The sequence below is a fragment of the Strix aluco genome, chromosome 1 (genome assembly GCF_031877795.1).
Source record: "Strix aluco isolate bStrAlu1 chromosome 1, bStrAlu1.hap1, whole genome shotgun sequence".
Classification (NCBI taxonomy): domain Eukaryota; kingdom Metazoa; phylum Chordata; class Aves; order Strigiformes; family Strigidae; genus Strix; species Strix aluco.
The window spans coordinates 25,110,419-25,130,390 of record NC_133931.1 but is presented as its reverse complement, the minus strand read 5'-3'; the positions used below and the strand labels follow the sequence as shown (position 1 = coordinate 25,130,390).

Genomic DNA, 19,972 nt, shown 5'->3' with positions numbered 1-19,972 from the left:
TCCTCCCAGGTTCCCCTTCTTAAATACATTACCACAGAGGCACGGCCACCGTCGCTAATTGGTTCAGCCTTGGCCGGAGGTGGGTCCAACTTGGAGCTGGGGAGATTTCAGAAGCTTCTCACAGGGGGCCACTGCTGTAGCCCCCTCCCCTGCTACCAAAAAGCCTGCCACACAAACCCAGCACAGGGAAGGAGAATGTCCCTCATTCCTATGAGAATCTCCCCCATAATGTGTCTAAATTGAAACAACTAATGTAATTGGTCATACTTTTAATACAAAATTTTAAAAATGAACGATTTAAAATACTTAGATCAGTGTCAGCTCATGATGTGATGTGCTTGGCTATATATCTGTATAAACAAGATGTATAGAAAGAGGGTGTTGTTACTCTTAAGTCAAGCTAGCTGATTAAAGAAAATGTAATGGGATTTGAAAGCACTCAGGTCAGTTTGGTATGCTTGGGTAACTGCTGGGTATTAGAGAAAGTATCTGTGAGGCTTGAAGGGATTTTTAGTCCATGTATGTTTGTGACTGAGAAATTCTAAACACAAATACACTGTTTTTTCCACCTCCACTCAAGTTTTTCAGAAGGATGTTACAGGGTCAGCAGGGAGCAGACCTGTGAGCTGGACAGCCTGGCTGTCAGGGTTTCAGAAGTAAGCTCCTAGACGGGTCCGTCTTCACCATATGTTTGACAAATCACAAATTTCCAAGGAAGAAGATGTTTTATCAGTATTTTTGCAGCCAGGCCGCTCAGTAGTTTCATAGCTCTGGCAGCAAGAAATGATACTGAGTGATTTGCAGTGTACCATGGGTCATGTCAACCATCAACTGTTCATTGCAGGTGAACAGTTCAGTGGTTGAGTCGTGGATCAAGCACTGTCCTGTTAAACCAGGAGTTTTGTTAATACTGGTATTAATCAGTTGATGGGTTACATCACAAGATTCACCTGCAGGTCAGTGAACCTTTATCTTCATGTCGATGAAACTATTAAAAGCCCTCTTTGGGAGCTGGGTGTACAAAGGCTTTGCAAGCTGCAAATGATCTTTGGGCACTTACAGAACAACTGCTTTAAACTATGTGATAAATAGTTATGAACTGCACACATTCAGAGTTGTTCTGTAGAATTCAGTATCTGTTTATAGACAATCTAGATTTGAAACAAGTACCATTTCCAGTGAATAAGTAACTCTACTACGCTCACACAGAAGTATAGTATTTTACAGAAACAGATTTTCTCGACAGCTGCAAGTTAATTCAGCCTGTGCATATTAGCTTGTAAAACACAGTTCTGCTTCTAAAATTATATGATACATTTCTTTCTAAGTAGATACAGTTTTTTAACAGATTTTCTATGTACATTATTCATAAAGTTATAGATGTGGTCTCAGTGTTAACATTATTCATTAACAATCAGTAAGATAACTTTCCTGCACAGTGTTCTTCAGTGGGGAAAAATCATTCCTAGTTAGCATTTGAACACTGGGAAGAAAATTCCTACGTTTTATTCTGTTGCTGTCTTGAAGTGTTACACTAGGTGGGCTTCAGTGTTTTTGTGCCTTGAGCTCTAAGGCTGTGGTGTGTGCACAAGTCTATAAGTGCAGGTGACTCGCTATATGCCCTTCCTTGTGAAGGCTGAGCAGAAGGGTGACACCCAGGACAGACGGGTGAGAAAGAAGTGGGGAAGCCCGTGGTCCCCCCCCCAACAGCCCTCTTCTGGAGCTACCAGAGGTGAGCTTGGAGAGCTGCGCCATTCCCATGGCTGTCAACTTTTCAGGTGGTCTGGAATCTTGTAATGTACCTAAATGCAGTTCACCTGCTCCACCACCATACTTCATCTGATCTGACTGGCTGTGTGCCCGTATCTCTTGTTTAAGGTCCAAAAGCATTTGTGTATTTAAATTTATGTACAGACTATAAAAGTCATGATCACTATTGTACATGCTAACAAAAGCCTCCAGCCTGCTACCTTTTTTCCAACAACATTTTCCTCAGCAACATGGATCAACTAATGAAAAGAAAATTGTGTTGTTTCACAGTCTCTCTTCCAGCAGAGACTCTCCTAGGCAGTCTTTTTTAGATATTAAAGAAATCCATAAAATGTAAGAGTGGGATTGAGAGTAATCTTTTCTCTCCCCTTCAGCAGATGATGAAGGAATCAGCGTTATCCCCAGAATTAAATAGGAAGAGCACAAACCTTCAAACAATAACCAAAATATTATGAGTATATAGTATTGTCATGGTTTAAGCCCAGAGCACACCTGAGCACCAGGCAGCCACTTGCTCACTCCTTCCCCCTCAGGGATGGGAAGGAGAAAATAAAGCAAAAGGCTCCGGGGGAGACAGGGACAGAGAGGATTACTCACGAATTATGGTCATGGGCAAAAGACAGAAAGAACATCAATTTAATTTGAACACCACCTCCACCACTACTTAATTTACCAATCAAACAGGGTAGGACAGTGAGAAATACAACCACATCTTAAAAACACCTTATCCCCCTCCTCCCTTTTTCCTGGGTTCAGCTTTGCTCCTGATTCTATCCCTCCTCCCCTGCAGTGGCGCAGGGGCAGGGGATGGGAGTTGCGGTCAGTTCATCACCCATTGTTTCTGCTGCTTCTTCCTCCTCAGGGGGAGGACTCCTCAACACTCTTCCCCTACTACAGCATGGGGTCCCTTTCACGGGAGATAGTCCTCCACAAACTTCCTCCGATGTGAGTCCTTCTCACTATCTGCAGCTCTTCACAGACTGCTCCAGCGTGGGTCCCTTCCATGAGCTGCCGTCCTCCCAGCAACTGACTGCTCCAGTGTGGGCTTCCCTCAGAGTCCTGGCCTTCTTTGGGCGCAGCCACCTGCTCCGATGTGGGGTTCTCCATGGGCTGCAGGGGGGCAGCCTGTCCTCTCACCATGGGCTGCAGGGGAGTTTCTGTCCTGGCACACCTCCCCGCCCCCTCCTCCTTTTTTCAACTGACCTCAGTGTTTGCACAGGTATCTATCTCCCTTGCAACCCTTCCTCTCAGGTTCCCTTTCTTAACTTAAGAAAGTTGAGTCATGATCACAGAGGCGCAGCCACTGTTGCTAACTGTCTCAGCCTTGGCCAGAAGTGGGTCCAATTTGGAGCTTGGGGGAGCTTCAAGAAGCTTCTCACAGGAACCACCTCTGTAGCCCCCTCCCACACTACCAAAACCCCTGCCATACAAACCCAGCACAAGTATGTATTGAAGAGCACAACAAACTTGGTATCTAAAACAAAACACTGAGAAACTGTTGCCATTTGACAGTAATTTCTTTTTTCCTTTTGAGGAAGGAAAATTACTTCAGTTCTCAAGACTTAACTATTTTCTCGGGAAACCCCTACATTCATTTCCTCATGGCAGCTGCTGTGTACTGGGTGTTCTTCCTGCATGCTCCCAAAGAAACCAGGAGCATGGGAAGATCCCCAGAACTGATTTCAATCATTCTCCCAACTGTGGTTTGCACTAGAAAGATTTTATTTTCAGCCTGACACTCTTCATTTCCCAGATACAACACTAATTGCCAAGAAAGGAGCTGTTCAGAGGAAATATGTACCTATTGGGACATTTTGTATTTCATCTGATGTAGATTATGAAGCTTTTGGGAGAATCTGCCACAGTCAACAAATACAGCTGGGGAAAGAATGCTCACGCTTGGCATGACATGTTGTCGTGCTGCTCAATATTTAGTCCTAGTTCACAGGAGTTATTATCATGTTATAATAAGCTTTAAAAATATATTCTGTTGCTAAAAGGAATTTTTCTGTTTACAGTGGATCTCAAATTTGAGATTGAAAAATTCAGGTTGTATATGTAACTTTGGAGCAACAGGCAAGACTTGACTGAGTTTTGAAAATAAAAACATACCATTTTATTAGAGATTGAGTTTACCAAATCACTGTAACACACTATTAGATAAAGTATCCTTATCACTTACATTGCATTTTACGTTGTGTGAGTGTCATTGTATAATATGTGAACTAGATAAGCAAATATAATGATCAGGTGATGTTAAAATAGTTCCTTTTGTGTGGCACTACTAAAATCTCTCACTTGAGGGGAATAAGTGGCACCCCCTCTGTATTAATTTTACTAACATACTTTTTATTCTCTTGACCTGAAAATTTTTTTTTACTTAAACAGTGAAAGTGTTGGTTTGTTTAATAGAACATCAAAAAGGAGTTTAATATTCTATGGAAATCAGATCTGTGGGAACAAACGAAGCATTCATGTAGTGAAGATGTTTCAGAGTTTCAGTTTTCTTCAGCAAATATAGGGGCTCACCCAGACAAGTGTCTTGCAGTGTCTTTTGTTTTGCTCACTGCTTGAGACTGAATCTGGTCAGGCCCTTTGCTCTTGTCATATCCAGTCAGTTTTTAAAGACGTTTTTTCTTCCCCCTTCTGTTGAAATTAATGGAAGATTTGCCACTGATTTTTAGTGGAAACAGGGTTATACTCACAAACATCAGAAAAGATGGCTAGATTTCTCCGTTTCCTCTCTTCTATTTCACTCCTGAGATTTAATTCCATACTATCTATGGTGATAATGCCTAAGTAATTGTACTGTCTAGTTTTTTACTTTTAGAAGCTCACCCTTTTTATCCATCTTTGGTGCAAAGATACTGTTCTTTCTCATGCTGTCTTCAGAGACTTGTTTCCCCTCTATCATTCCCATTCCTACATTGTGGGTTTTTTCTAGACTGCCCTTGTATTCCTGTTTACCCTTGTCTTACTCTTTGCACTTAAAAAATGTATCTCCATGAGGCTTTGTTTGCATTGCCCCAACCTATTGTAGGGAAAATATATTCCTAAATATGTCTGAGTTTAAGATAGGTTTGTATTTCAGTTTTTTTATGGAGGACAGTGTCCAAAGAGAGTACTGCTCTGAATGGTGTGTGGCATGGAGAAGGAAGGGGAGAAGAAAAGCTCCGTCTACACCCTGTTCTGTAAGTTTGAAACTTTCCCCTGCCTTCTTTAAGGCTTCGCTCCTCTCTATTTAACTCTGTGGTCAGCTGATGAAAAGGAGGAAGTTTTATGGTGGGTAAGACCAGTATCCTCCATCCCTAACCTTTTCCTTAGCTCACTGAAAGTGTTGGCTGCGTGTTATCCTCTACCATGGCCATCCTTCAAAAGGAGGAGGAACCTCCCTGTACTGTCCCATAATATACTGTAATCAATGCCAGAGGAGGCTCAAGTTTCTGGAGTGACTTAATGTATATGCCTGTGTATGGGAGAGCTTGACCTTCCCTGCTACTTACTGCCTACAGTGAAGCAGAGCCCTGGAAGCACTGATGGAGCGATTGATCCTACCCTAAAAACTCTGATGCCTCTTCACACCTGTTTGTGCCTGATAATTTTAATGTAAGAATTCATTATCAATAATAACAAACATCATTAAATGGAGGAGGTACGACGGCCAGATCAATATTCTAGACAGCTAGCTGTTTAATAGTTTGCTTATGTGTTGGTAGCCCTGTGATGCCTCTTTGTCCGATTCTCTGCTTTCCAAATAAAGAAAATGTGGGGGTTTTGTTGTTTGGTTTTGGGCTTTTTGTTTGGATTTATTTATATCATTCCTGTAGGTATAAAATATAACATCTGCTTCCAGTGAGGTTTTTTTAATTTGTCTTGTGTGCTCACTAGTCTCTGGTGATAGAGGGGTCACTGAAGATACAAACATGGCCTCTGCTCAAGGCTGAGAAGCCAGGAGTTCAACAAAAAATAAAAAGAAACCCCATAAAGCCAGAAGCCTTGCAGCTGCTGGCAATTAGGACTGTCAGTGGCGTTCCCTCCAGGAGACCTCTGCTAACATACCTATGGTAGTGTGCAGCAGACAGCTGCGTTCTCACAAGGCGGGGATGTAAACACAGGAGGAGGGAGCTTGGTTGTTCATAGTGAGCAAAAGGAGGCCAAACAGGTGTATGACTTAAATGGTTCCCTCAAGGTATTGTCAGCTGCTGGAGAGTCATCCTTATGTCTATAAGATGCAGAAAGTTTCTTTTTCAGTTGAAGAGCAGCTGATGCAAGCCTCTGTTTCCTGCAGACATTTGGAAAGGATTGTGCAGACTTTTCTACTTTCCCAACAGTTGGATAGTCCCGGGGTGGAATTCATTGGACTTGCTTCATCTGATCATTTTACCATTCACAGTTCTCTTCTGCTTCTTGTTTGACAAACCATATCTAATCTACTCTGTTTTTTAAAAACTTCTGTGGTTATCATAGAATTCCCTTGGTGCATGTGGTACTGAATATTATAATGAAATACAAACATATATGTGTTAGTTGCATTCTGTAGCCTAGCATGTATGTAATTACACCAAAGCTACTATGCTTGTTTGGTAAAACCTAAGTTTAATGACTGCCTAGCACTGATTAGATGTAGTTTTCTAAATGTTAATTTAAATGGAGTCCATGTAGTAACAGAGTAATGGTGTACTCTTTTCCAAAAGGAGTTTTGCTTGATAAGGCCAATAGTTTCGGGAGTCTCTCTTACACTTCATTACATTTGTGCAGATGCCACATCAATTACAGGTTGGTACAAAGTAATCTGAAAGACACTGTATAACTAGACTCCAAATATCCTATCCTTGGTAACAGACTGCTATATTATTTAATTCTGTATTTGTATCACATCGTATTTTTGCTCCTTAGTTTCTTAAAATTTTCTGTGCATATTCATATTTTGTTTCAAATTTAGCAGTCTTGCTATTATTTCAATTTACTATAAACCAACAAATCAAATCCTACAAAGTCAATACAAGAAGCAAACAAAGCAAGAGAATCTTGGGACAAATGATGACAGAAACACAGAATTAGGCTGAATTTACTTCTTTTATATTTTGCCAAGTGGCTGTAAACGGGGAACAGTCTTGATTTTATTTTTAAAGACCTTATTCTTCTGAGAAGATTAATAATGCGTTTGGCATTTTGACTAATTCTGTTACAGTTTGGCCTCTCTATCCAGATAATGGTGAGAATTTTGAAAGAATGTACACAGTTTGAGTGCACACAAGGACAAGTTTTGTTTTGTAAGGGCTTTATGGTGCTGGAAAGGGGGGTTTAGTGGAGTTCAGCCCTTGCCATGCTGCTCTTGATGAAGAGAAAGATACAGGAGTGAGGCACTCATGAGTAGATACTCTCCATAGCTAAGCGTGAGATGAAGATGTAGTTTCCCTTCTGCTTTGCTACAGGATGTTCCATCACTCCTTTAAAGTGCGAAACTTTGTATGTGAGAGGGGTTTCTGTGATATGTAGAATATACAAGTGAAAAAACAGAACCAAACTTTGAGGAGAATGTGAGCCTGTAACCAAGAGTTAAGGCTGTGATCTTGCTATGGGTATAGCTAGTGATGAATATATAGTCATGGTTCCATTCAGGAATGTATTTTATGATTTCAGTCAATAACAAGCTAGCTGACCTGATATGAATGTTTAGTTTACATGTGGTTGGTACGGTGATTATGGCATGGGTCCTGTAGAAAATAGGAGGTCATGTATGTAATTAGAGTCTCACAATGTGTTTGTGTGAGTGAGTAAACTAAAGATACTTGGACAACATTCATTTTGTATTTTCCAACCCTAGATTGCTTTATGAGGTTGGTGTGAAATTGGGGGTGTGTGTATACACATTATGGCTGAAGTAAATCTTTGTAAGCTTTCATATAATCAAGTTTTGGGGTTTTTTTTAGTCATGTTAGAGTTCTTGTAATGTCATGCTACTTCTCCTTTTAGGAGATTGCTATCTTTGCCTGAGGCTTCAATTTGAGATGTGTTTTCCATCAGAGCGTCCAGTTTAGCTTGAAGCACTGGTTATTACACAGTTTATTTGTCCTTGGGCATTTTAGCTTATCTTAGAGATAAGAGTTGGTAGTCCAGGAATGAAGTAATGAAGCATGCAAAGTCAGCTACCACAGTAACAAGAGTTAGAACTGACCTGACACCAGCAGCACATCTTTTCATCCATGCCTTTTAGTTTCTCCACATTTGATCATTTTACTCAGAAGAAAAGCTAACTAGCTGCCTCTCGACTTTTTTATCTTTCACCCTTTTCTGTAAGGTGTAAACCACATCTGTTTCTTATGAGTCATTTGACGTGCACTTCTAACAGAGAAAATGCTCTATTTTTTGGAGCCTTTCCTCTGCTTTGCTGTTCATACTGTGATACTTCTCTTAAATACTTTCCAAGATGTGAAATCTAGGGGTTTATCCAACGCAAAGCCCAACCACTTTATTTATCTGAATCTTGTCAGCTGTTGAACAGTAATGTCAAGACCAAATGATAATGAGTTTTTATTAACATTAATAGGTTTATAAAGGATTAATCTAGCGAGACATGTTCAATTTTTAAAGTAGTTTAAATATGGAGAAGAGGTGATCCAGTAGATCTAATATCAGAAGAACAGGTACTTTTGTTAAATAAAAAAAAATAAAAGAACCTCCTACCTCCTCTCCTCTACTAAACACCAAACTATGGTATTGGAGTATGGGTATATTAGATATTAAATAGCCTAATTACCCTTAAAGTTTTGCAAAATTAATTCAGGCTTTGCTGGATGACAGCATTTTCAGAGGGAGTGTGGATCTGAAGCAGCAGAAGCTGACATCACTCCCACGTGTTAGTAGGAAACGCCAGAGGTGCACCTCACTTGCCTGTAGGTACCAATGTTGCAAAGATGAATGCTGATTCTGAGTTGCTTTGTGATCTCCCAAGCTGGTTCTATGTGATGCTTTTCTTTCTTTTCTTTTCAAAGGGCAGGGAATGGTAAATGCAAGTCAGGTTGTTTGTGGGGTTTTTTTTTGTATAATCCTTTTTCTTTAGAAAGAATAGCTACAAAGTTGGGTTTGTTCAGACTCAGTGAAAAAAAAAAAAATCTTCCTTGCCCACAAGTACCAAAATTCTTTCTCCTGAACTACATCCTCTTCTCTCTGTTTTCAGCCAGACTCAGGACTGCTTCTCTTCATCTTCATCTGTTGTTCAGAGTCTGCTGGTAATTTCTTTTTAATTTTGTTTAGTTGATTCTTGCTCAGGTCTTGCCATATGGTCAGCAGGCTTTCCAGTTTTTGGTTATCTCTGCATAAAGGGGCTTAATTTACTTAGAAAATTTTTGTTGTAGTCTTTGACACTTTATTAAGCAATTTATTACATAGCTATACTTAACACATGGTGTGTTTTGCACACATGTAAACTTCATTCAGGTATATCCCAGGGTGCTTAGTGTCTGCCACAAATGTTTTCTATGCGAGTTCATCTTGTAGCATTAGGAATATTCAGTACTGTGATATTGCCTTGTGCCTTTGTACTGGTAATGCTTAGGGTCCATTTCCCTTTTTGTAGCAGTAATTTGGACAGTCATCCATTCCCTTCAGGTCTCGGTATCGTCTGAACAGTTGCTGACTCTGCCTGCCTGTGCCCAAATATCTTAATCTGGGTAGCTGGGTTTACCTTTATAATTTTGGCAAAATAGTAGTTTGAGCATAAAAACGGCAAGACTACCAGGTGACTTAAAGGTTTATTTTTTGGGCTAGCTGGGGTAAATTTTGTACCTGCAAGTGTTCATTCATTTGGGGTGTGTAAGCATGCATGCATCTCAGTGGGTTGTCAGAAGCTTTATTCACAGTTGTGGTAGAGCGTTGGGATTGAGCATCCAAAAGAAATGTAATTGGTACTTACATTGGGGAAACAAATACAGTTTTAGGGGTTTCTTTTGTTGAGCATCTGGGAAATAACAAGGAAAGTGAAATCAATACAGGTAGTAATAAAACTTGAATTACTGCAGTTCAGCGTGCACAGCATGTTAGTACTAAGACGTAATCTTGCCAGAAGACACAGGTGAATAGATTCATTTAAAATGAGAAGAAACTCTTTCTGCTCAGTTGTTGAATGTAGGGGGTTTTTTGAACATTAATACATGCAATTGTAATCTCTCATTTTTTTCAGTGTGTTGTTTATTTTATGTTTTTTGGAAAGTCTCCTTCTTAACATGCTGGGTATATCCCCAAACACATAAACATATGCAGCAAATTGTCGCAGTTTAAAAGTGGGGGTGAGGGGGCCATCTTTTTTTTTTTTTTTTACAGGGACAGAGGGAAAGAAAAAAATACATAAGATCTGATTTTATAAGTCTACATGAGTTTATCCCATTCGGGGGGGATTATGTGGCACAAGAGATTCTGAGTACCAGGGTAACTCTGTTATTTCAAAGGTGAGTTATGGATCTCTCAACCTGCAAAGCTGATGAGGAGAAGGGGCACCAGCCTTCGCATGAGGTTCAGCTGTAAACAACTGGGAGCAATAATTTCCTAAACTGTTGCCACCTAATAAACAGATCTGTCTGCACTCTGAAGCAGCTCCCATAAGACCTCTGTAACTGATTTTTAGTTTTCTTTTCAAATAAATGTTTATACATATCTGCTCAGCGGGTTACGTTATTGATTATAATATGACTTGTTGAGAAGGATTTATTCTTCTAAAGAAATAGAACTGAATAATCTCTCCCATTTTACCTAATCTGTATCCTTACGAAGTGTATTTCTCCCTTCCTCCTCACCACATCTCCTCCAGGAATTAAGCGTATTTTTTCCAGTTTAGAAGACTTAAAAATCCCCCCAATTTTTTTAATTTTCTGTTTAAATGTATAAAAATATGTGTCTGCTACTGTAAGTAGGCTCATAGGTGAAGATTTTCACATATTGGACATGGTTCTGGGTAGCTGGCTCTGGGTGGCCCTGCTTGAGCAGGGGGGTTGGACCAGATGACCTCCAAAGGTCCCTGCCAACCTCAACTGTTCTGAGATTGTTATAAATGTATGGATAAATAGTATTAAAATCTGTAACAGCTGATGTGAAGAATGTCTGTAATCTGGTTTGAAAGCTTCAACTCTGACTTTTCTCCATAGGGTAACATTGTAGATAAAGATACAATTTAGCTTTAGATATTTCCTTCAGAAACTTAATTTACTGGCATTTTGCTGATAAAGTCAGAATTTAGTAACTGAGAGAAATACAAAAATAGTATATTCATAAGAATATTGAAGAAGCCTCTAGATGGCTGGATATTTTATGTATTTTGAAAACACCTCTGGAGTAGTGACTGAAATGTGAGAATTACAAAGTAGACCTGGAATAAAGGGTTGCAGATGTATTATTTCATTTTACAGACTTCCTGCAGAGGATGGCCAGTACTAGAGAGCTGCTTATTCAGAGTTTTACCCTAATATTTCCATGCGCAGTTCTAAGCTTATTCTAGGATTTAGGACATGTATACCAGTCAGTTTCTGATCATTATTGCGGTATCAGAATGGTTCTCAAAAGTGTTCATCAAGTCTGTCCTCTTGAAACAAAGAGTATTTTTATTCACTTTTTTCCTGTCTGTGAAATGAGTATTTTTATTCCAATTTTACAAGTGGGAAATGAAGGCAATGAATGATTTAATATCGCGAATATTTGCGAATTTGGGCACACATGTAAATTCTGATTTCTCTTTTTTTTCCCACACGTGTTTTTTTCTGCTGTATCTGGCTTTATATACAACTTAATTTTAAAAGTGTTGACTTCAGCTGCAGCTGTAATGCTCAGTACTTCTCCAAGTCAGATCTAAGATCTCAACAGAAGCATCAGAAAATTAGAAATATGTAAATAATGGCCAAATGTGAAAAAATATTGAAGGAACTTGCTAAGGAACTTGTCCATTCGTTTTTAGTGATCCTGTGATATCAAATGTGGAATCACTCTCTCCAGTTAGTTCTGCAAGCAGTGATAGTAGATGGAGTCTCTGGAAGGGAAATAATTGCATTAAATAGTCAAATAAAATAGAAATTAAATAGAAACTCTCTGCAGCTTTCTGAGAGGAAAGAAGTCACTCCATATAGCACGTGAATGTCAGAGGAACTTTGTGATTATTTTTGTTTTATTTTTTTCCTTTTTTTTTATTTCCACAAGACATAGCTATTCCTAAGTGGAAGACACTAAAGCCCTACATCTAGTGGTGCATATTCTTCTTCTTTGCATAATTTGTGTAAAGTTAATTGTATTTTTTTCTTTTTAGTTCCCTTTTGTCTACAGGTAGTGGTTGGAATCTCAAGGTACTGAGAACAAATAAATGTACATTTTTGTAATGGTCTTGTCTTATTTTTTTCCTGAAGTTTCTCATATTAGTGCTCTTCGAAATAAATCTCCAGTCTGATGTTGAGATAGTTGAAGTAGTGAATTTCGATTTCATTACTTGTCACAGGACAAAAAATGCACTACTTATGAACTGTTCACTTACTGGCTTTTCATTACTTTTCTTCCTAATAAAGCAATGAAGGGAATGTGGTGTCAGAGCATTTACTGCTGTAATGTCAAAGCATGGCAATGACCTAAATAAAGCTTGCAGAGAATAGCTTTCCAGACATACAGAATGGTAAGTCAGATACTCTGATTAGTATAAAAACACTTGATGTATTTTATCAAAAGGTTTATTTAAAAATAGTAAATATATCCTTTTTGAGAGTCTGTTGGGGATGATAGTGAAAGTATTTTTTTTAATAAGTCTGGAATAATGATAACTTACAGAGCTAAGTTGTTAACACTGTTTTTATTTTTCTTTTCACAGCCCACATACTGGGTGGCAGAATTACCAGCCTGACATACCCTGGATTCCCACTGCTTGCATCTCTGTGGAAGATGCTGAAATGATGTCACGAATGTCTTTCCGGGGCACTAAGATCGTTGTGCACCTGAAGATGGGGGCTAAGACCTATCCAGACTCTCCTTCCTTTAACACTGTGGCAGAGATAGTTGGAAGCAAGTACCCAGAGCAGGTGAGTGAGAATATACAAAAAGAAACTTATTTTGTTCTTTAAAAATGTAAAAAAACAAACCCAAAGAACAGCTAAGAAATCCCTCAAACGAATAACTCTTATTCATCTTCTCTTCTGCATTTCAGACATCTCACCATTTCAGTCTTTTTCATGTAGCAGGTTTGAATCCACCAGGCTTGGTTCTAACATACTAGGATCTGTTTTAGATAACTGTAAGAATTACTGTGTTCTAAGAAGAGGAAATTCAACTAAACTGTACACAATTTAACCTCCTTCTTTTCGTTTCCCTGGCTTAAAGCTCACTTTAAATAGTACCATCTGCACAGGCATACAAAGAAGTGTGTATATAAGCAGAAGTGAAATCCTAACACTGTAACGAGTACAGTTATTGTTTTACAAGTGGTAAGTTAAAGTTGCCATAATGATTTGTGCTTGGAGTTTACTTATTGTTCTGTTAATGATCTTCAACTGATTTCTTGATCAGGCAAATAAGCCAGGTTCTGCTCTCCAGGAATAAAATTGTTTGCCTGGGTTTTTTGTCAAATGTAAAAGTGAATGCAGGATGTCAGTTTAACTTTTTTGGGGATGTTTTTTCATGTGCAAATCATTGCTGTGTTTAGCAGGAGTTGTATGTGTTAGTTTGGAGGAAAAGTTAGTTTGCGCAAAAAAGTATCTGCAAATTCTGTTTAAACACTAGTTAATCCTAAATTGTTGGTTTCCATTTCAAGACTTTTCTTTTTTCTTTCTCTTTTTTTCCAACTTGTTGCCAAAAATCATACAAACTAAATTCATGGTGCCGAAGGATTTGTGCCTGGTATGAAATCTTCTATGTCAGCTTACAACATGGAATGATTTTTCTGGCATTATGGTTTATTGTGAAAATGCTGATGCAACCTCAATTACAGCAGCACTAGAAATTACTGCTAAAGTACATCTACTGAGCCATGATTCTTTTTTAAACATTTTTATTTTCAAACTTCAATGGAAAATAAGAATGACTGTCTCTGTCCTTTAAACCAGGCATAGCTCTTAAAAGATTTTCTCTTTTCTGAGATGGTAGTTCTGTAGCTCTGGCTTGTGATGTCTAGAGATCCTCAGTGTTAGCATGAACGTACAGTTTCAGAAGCTTGATTGCTGGGCAGGGAAAAAGTAACTACCTGCCTGGTTTACATACCATCACCTGTGAGTCTAGCTTCGTGAAACACGTATTTACCCAGTTAAAGACAATGCCCCAACTTCTAAGTTAGGGTACAGTTAATTTAATTCTATGTCATCTGAATTTTTTGCCATGCTTCTAACAAGCTAATAGGCTATCTTTGCTGAATTACGTTTGGTGTATTTCAAAATTTGACATTTCAAATCAGGTTATGAAGTGTCCAAATGTAACCTTCAAAGATGTGTTAAGGTGCTCGCCTGTACTTGATTTTCTCTTTGCTGTTCTACTCTGTTTCTTTAAGCAATGAAATGGGTTGGGATCTCTTCACTTCTTCCACTGAGAAGCTCAGTTTTTTGAAACACTGGGTAAAGACTTATTTACAAGCCCCCTGCTGATGTTAATGGGAGTGGTAGTGGACACACTTTGAAAATGTAACCAAGAAACAGAAAAATAAAACAAGTGAATGTTTAGGTTTTTTAGTACTCAGTTCCTCATAGAGCCTTAATGGATGCTTCACCACGCTCATTCCATTGCGTTACTCCGGTAAAAATGGGAACCATCTAGCTATTTAGGCAATAAAATACATTGCAGACCCAGACTCTTACAATGCCTTTTATGCCAAAGTGTTTCAAAATGCAGTACAAATCGACGGGAATAGAAAGGTGCCATTTCTACAGGCCAAAATTTCAGCTTAAGTTTTGAATTGAAACAAAAGCAAATCTGGATCTCTGAACTCTGGGTGAGAAATCAGCAGCGGGTGGTATCACTCTTACAAAGGTCTAAAGGAAAACAGTTTGAAATTAGGCTGAAGCCTGTGAAACATAACTGGTCACAGGTATTGCAGAAAATTATAATTTAAAAAACTGGAACAACTGAAAATGAGGTTGCTGTAGGATACTGAAGAAGTCTGTTGAGAAGTGATAGAGTTCTAGATGTAACTGCACATCAGGATCTTTGTGTTCATCTATATCTTGACCGGAGTTTAATATACTGCTTGATTTATAAATAATTCATTAATTCCTCCTGTGAGATTTTAGCATGTTTATTATAAATAACCACCAAGAACTGAAATAATATTTGTCTGAAAATTTTATCTGTTACAAGCAATGTTGAATATTATTAAAATCCTTTAGAAGAGAAAACAATTTATTGTTTTTTCTTACTTTTTTTTTTCTTTCTTTGACCACTCTTGTAGCATGTTCAGTTCAGTTCCTCCTTTTAAAGTCATTTTTCCCAGTGTTTTGTGTGGATTCTTGCATGTAACAATGGAGGGGGAAAAAAGTAAAACTAGAAAAATGTTAAGGAAAACAGAAAAAAAAAGTAGTTGAAATAATACTTCTGACATATTTTCCTAGAAGCTAGCTGTATTTTAGACTTAGTGTTCTTAAATTCTTGTTTTGTGTTTTATTTTTGCTGTTGCAAGAAATGTTTGATATCATCAAAACTGATACTCAGAACTATCAAGCACCTATCTTTAACTTTGACACATTAATGTTTCTGAATAACTTAAAGCAGTAAAAGAAATGTAATTACTGCTTTGTGAAGCATCAAGCTCTCGGGTATGCATTCATCTTCAGAAGCAATGTTGTGACATGGGGGCAGATGTTTCGTTGCTTTTTGAGGCAGCTCTGCAGCCAAGGCACACAGGTACTTTTGAAAAGTTAATCCACTGATACTTCTGGTTTCTGTTCTGATTTATCCTTTCTGTCTGGCCAGCCAGCAGCAGTAAGCAAATGCTTTATCATGAATTGCTTGAACTAAGAAAAATGTACTTTGAAACCTACTGTAAGTTGCAACTTTGCACTACCAAGTTTTCAGGTGGTGTAGAGAGTATCTGAACAGAAAAAGGAAATGGATTTTGTCATGCTGTCAGTTAAGTTCAGTGTCTCACTAATGTCTCTGTTCTGTTTTTCTTTGTATTATCCCTTCTAAGTTAGGGAAGGGCGTCTCTCCCCAGACAGGACCCTTGCTAATGTCAGAGAGGGCATAACTGTTCATGTTCTGAGTGGAGACATCCGCCATCCTCGCTGTCAGTCCTGAGGTCGTTGTTTAGCACCTGCTGAGGTCTGAATACCCATAGGTGCTCAAAGAAGGTGAGCTTGTGCCTGTAAGATGATGAGTTCAGGATGAAGCTTTTCTTCATATAAACGGATTGGAAGCAGTGGGACCAAACATGCTATGACTTGATGCCCTGGCAGCCTTTCTGAGCTTGGGATCCTATTCTGATGGTGCTTAGGACAGCAGCAAGAGTGGAAAACCTGTGGGTTGTGGGGCTTAACATATTTAAGGCTGTATGACTGCTGACTGTTGAGCCAAAGAGTTGGTGAAATGGGAAAGGTATGGTAGCAGAACCTGCTGAGGTCCAGGCTATTGCAGGTTAGAGACATTTGCAGTCCATTCCTGACCTTTATCTTAGAGAAGGAGTTTTTGAAGCACACTGTTGAACCTGGTACCATGATGTTAGCATCCTTTTGTACTGTATTGTGTACTGGTGAGATGTTTTATTTAAACTATGTAAGTTGACACTGGAGACTGACTGACTGAGAAATTCACAAGTTAACTAATGTGGTTTTCATTTGAAATTCAGGCAGAGCTGGCAGTCTTCTCATTTTAATACAGATGTAATATGATTGGTCTTAAAGTGTGGAAGCAACTGTTCCCATCTCTGGGGAAGTGCTATAAATAGCAGCTGTTTCTTGTTAGTCTGGCTTCAATGTATCTAATGTGCCAAACACAGAACCACAAAATACTTGATTAACTGAAAAGGTATCAAAGTGGATAAAGATATAACTCTTCTATAATCCTGACTTTCAGCGTCTTCCCATACTGTGTATTTCTTGGTGTGCAGTGATGTTTTAGTTATCTGACAGTTACTAAGTGATGGGAAAACTGTTTCCTAAGTGCCCTACAAAGTGCATAAATTTAATGGTTGCTCATTATTCTGTGATCTAGCATAAATACTGTAGAGCAGAAACAGAGGAGCTCATAAGTGGCTTTTTTGGAATCCTGAAGAGCTGTTCCAGGAATTCACTCTACACAGTTTTTTTTCCCTCCTGTTTTTATGGAGTGCCATATCTACAAAATGTACCATTTGAAAAGTGACTGTTTTGAACACCACAGGCATAAAAGACCATTGAAGAATGTACTGTAGCTCTGAGCCAAGTTTGGACAGCACTTTGAAAGTAGCAGTTCTAGGAACGACCTGAGAAACAGAGATGCTAAGGTAGTAGATTGTGAAGTTCTTTACCAATCTGTGATTGATGTAACAGAACCTGTTCTACAAAGGAAATGGCTTATTTACTTGTTCATTCTTCTTCCTTTCCCTATTTCAAAAATCAGCCCTCTCTTGGAATTTGTGATACTGGGCAAAGCTCCAGGGAACAAAAGAACATGAAAATTGTCCAGGCTTCTGAGCCTGTTAGGCATTCATGCACATAAGGGAAGAAATAATCTGTAGACCAAAAAAAACCCCAACCTCAGGAAGAAAAAAAAGACTTCTCTGAAGATGTGTAATACTCAGTACAATGTTGTTTTATGGCCTGGCATCAGTTCACATATGTTAACAAAATGTCTATCCATTAGCCCTTTGATGTGGCTTGCAGATATCCCTATGCTCAAACTAAATCATGCATACAATGGAGCTTTGAGTAGAAATGTTTTAAGAGCCTGGTGCCATCACATTATGGCTCCATTATCACATTTTCTCCATGTGGATTGTTTTGCTATTCATTCCAAAATGTTGAAGGGTTTGTAAGTACACTTCTGTGAGCCCCTCTCCTGTGACTGTAAGCTGATACTTGTCACTGCTAGAATTTAAGAGAATTTAAAAGAATTTAAGAGATGATTATGGAGATCGGGTTTTGAGATTGCCAGCCCATTACTTCATGATAGTGAACTGATGGGAAAGAAGACGATGAAAGAGAAATGGTGAAAAAGAAACAAGAGAAAGTGTGGAGAAGGGGTATTGGCATTGTTAGGAAATGTTGTATTTTCTGTGAAGTTTTTCTGTCAGTATTTGCTGAAAGAAATAGTGCCCTCTGTGTGTATGTTTGTTTTATTAGTAACAGGACTTGTACTATTAATTGGGGGAGGGGTTTGTTTTTTATAGTGTGCCTTGTGGGAGTGGCAATATTGCTGTTGTTTCTTCTAAAACAGGGGTCTTGTCATGATCAGAACAGTCAAATTAATATGAAACTGATATGGAGGAAAATTTTTCTTTGTAACTTGACCATTTTTAAAATGTTGGGGTTTTTTTACTGCCAGAAGGCCTACCAAATTTTAAGACTAAAGTGCAGGCTGAATTTTGTGGTGTAGAGCTTGGCAAATCTTCTAAAACTTGAATTGCCCATTTAAAACCCAGGAGCTGACTGAAAGCATTTAATTCTGCTATGGAGAACTTGGCAATAGTTTGCCTTCTGACTCTGAATGACCAATGTGCCCTAAAGTAGGCATGTTTTTTAGAAACCTCAGTATCTGGATATGCAACAAATACATCTTAAAAGTCATTTGTACATATGTTGTTGTTGTTGTTAAGGGGCAACAATTAAAAAGCATTGTAATACTTAGAGTGTGTGTCTGAAATACTGGTGGAACAGGTGAATGTGTGTACATGGAAGAAAGATTGAAAACAACTTAGATCTTTTTAAAAATCATTTTCCTGATATAATTTTGCTGGAAGGCATCAGGTCAGGTTCACCAGTGTAATGTGACCTTTGTAACGTTCAGATATTTTCAGAATGACTAGACCATATCTATAAATGAGCAGCTGAGAGTGGAGGAGGGGGCCGGGGTGGTTAGCAGTCTCTCCTGATCATGGAGACACCTGAAGCTGTTGTGGTCTCAGCTTGGTGATGCCAGAGCAGAACCAAGGGATATGCTCCACTGGGTGTGGACAAGCCAGCAGCTCTTTGAGCCTTGGCAGCTGAGCCACAGTAGCCATCACTGCATATAAGCTATTGAAATATGAAGGAAAAATTTATCGGCTTTAGTTGCTGTTGACGCCTGATCTCCAGAGGGAGCAGGACCTTCTTGGAGTGTGCTAACTCAACTTGCTGGCACACAACTAGTGATATCCTAGGTTACTGCAGCACCAGAGTGACAGTGATAAGCAATGAGGACATCTAGATGGCCTTCCTCACTAGGGTCAAATGGAGTTTGGATGAATTGAGTGCTGCTGTCACCCTGCTATACATGTTCCATTTGGATTCTTGATGTAAGCTGAGACAGTGTGCTTTCTGTCTTCCACCTGAGCTTGGGCATAGATATCACCATATATATGACAGTAGGCTGCCTACCCCCGCCCCTTTCATTTTTTGAATCCAGGCTGGTATCTGCCCAAAGCTACTTACTAGATCTTTGCTCTGTGTGCTACTCTTCAGAGTGTTTGGTTAGGTTTTAAATCCTCAACTTCCTAAACTGCAACCATCTAAATTGTGAGACTAGAAATTAAAAAGTAACATTTAGGGTGCTTGTTCTGTTGGCCAGCAAATTTATCTGAGCATGTAGTTTTGTAGTCCTTTTGATGATGTGAGCATAAGCAGATACACTGTAATATTTTTTCTTCCCGCCTATTCCTTTGTCTCTACTCCCACACAGCAGTTTAAAGAATTACTGTGGGATTTTATTTCAGTAATAATTTACAAATACACATAGGGTTTACAGAATGGTTGTGAAAGCTTTTTTCCCTCCATATTGAAAAAGTTATCTTCTAAAATTACACTGCATCCTTCTTGCATTTTGATATGCGGGAGTATCTAAAGGGTTTGGCAGATGTGAAGTTGCCTGAGGCATGAAGTAAGAAACCACAATATTGAGGAAGAAAGAAACTATATCGTACTTTTAGTTATGAGTAAGTAGATGCCAGAAACACTAGTGCCAAGTGTCAAGGATTAGTTTAAGAACAACTATTCACTACAGAAGTAGTCAAATAGCTATAGTAGTATGTTTGTATTTGTTAGGTGCTTGACCTTGTACAACAGAAGGAGGACTATCAAGATAGTTC

The 19,972-nt window shown here is 38.8% G+C and overlaps 1 protein-coding gene across 1 annotated transcript in view; it reads left to right on the top strand.

Moving 5' to 3' along the window:
• The window catches only part of CPQ (carboxypeptidase Q), a 162,538-nt gene that overhangs the window by 51,464 nt on the left and 91,102 nt on the right, over window positions 1-19,972 (top strand). The window contains exon 4 of the mRNA XM_074815439.1: window positions 12,608-12,815. Within this exon, the coding sequence (XP_074671540.1) occupies window positions 12,608-12,815 (208 nt within the window). The remainder of the gene's footprint in view (window positions 1-12,607; window positions 12,816-19,972) is intronic.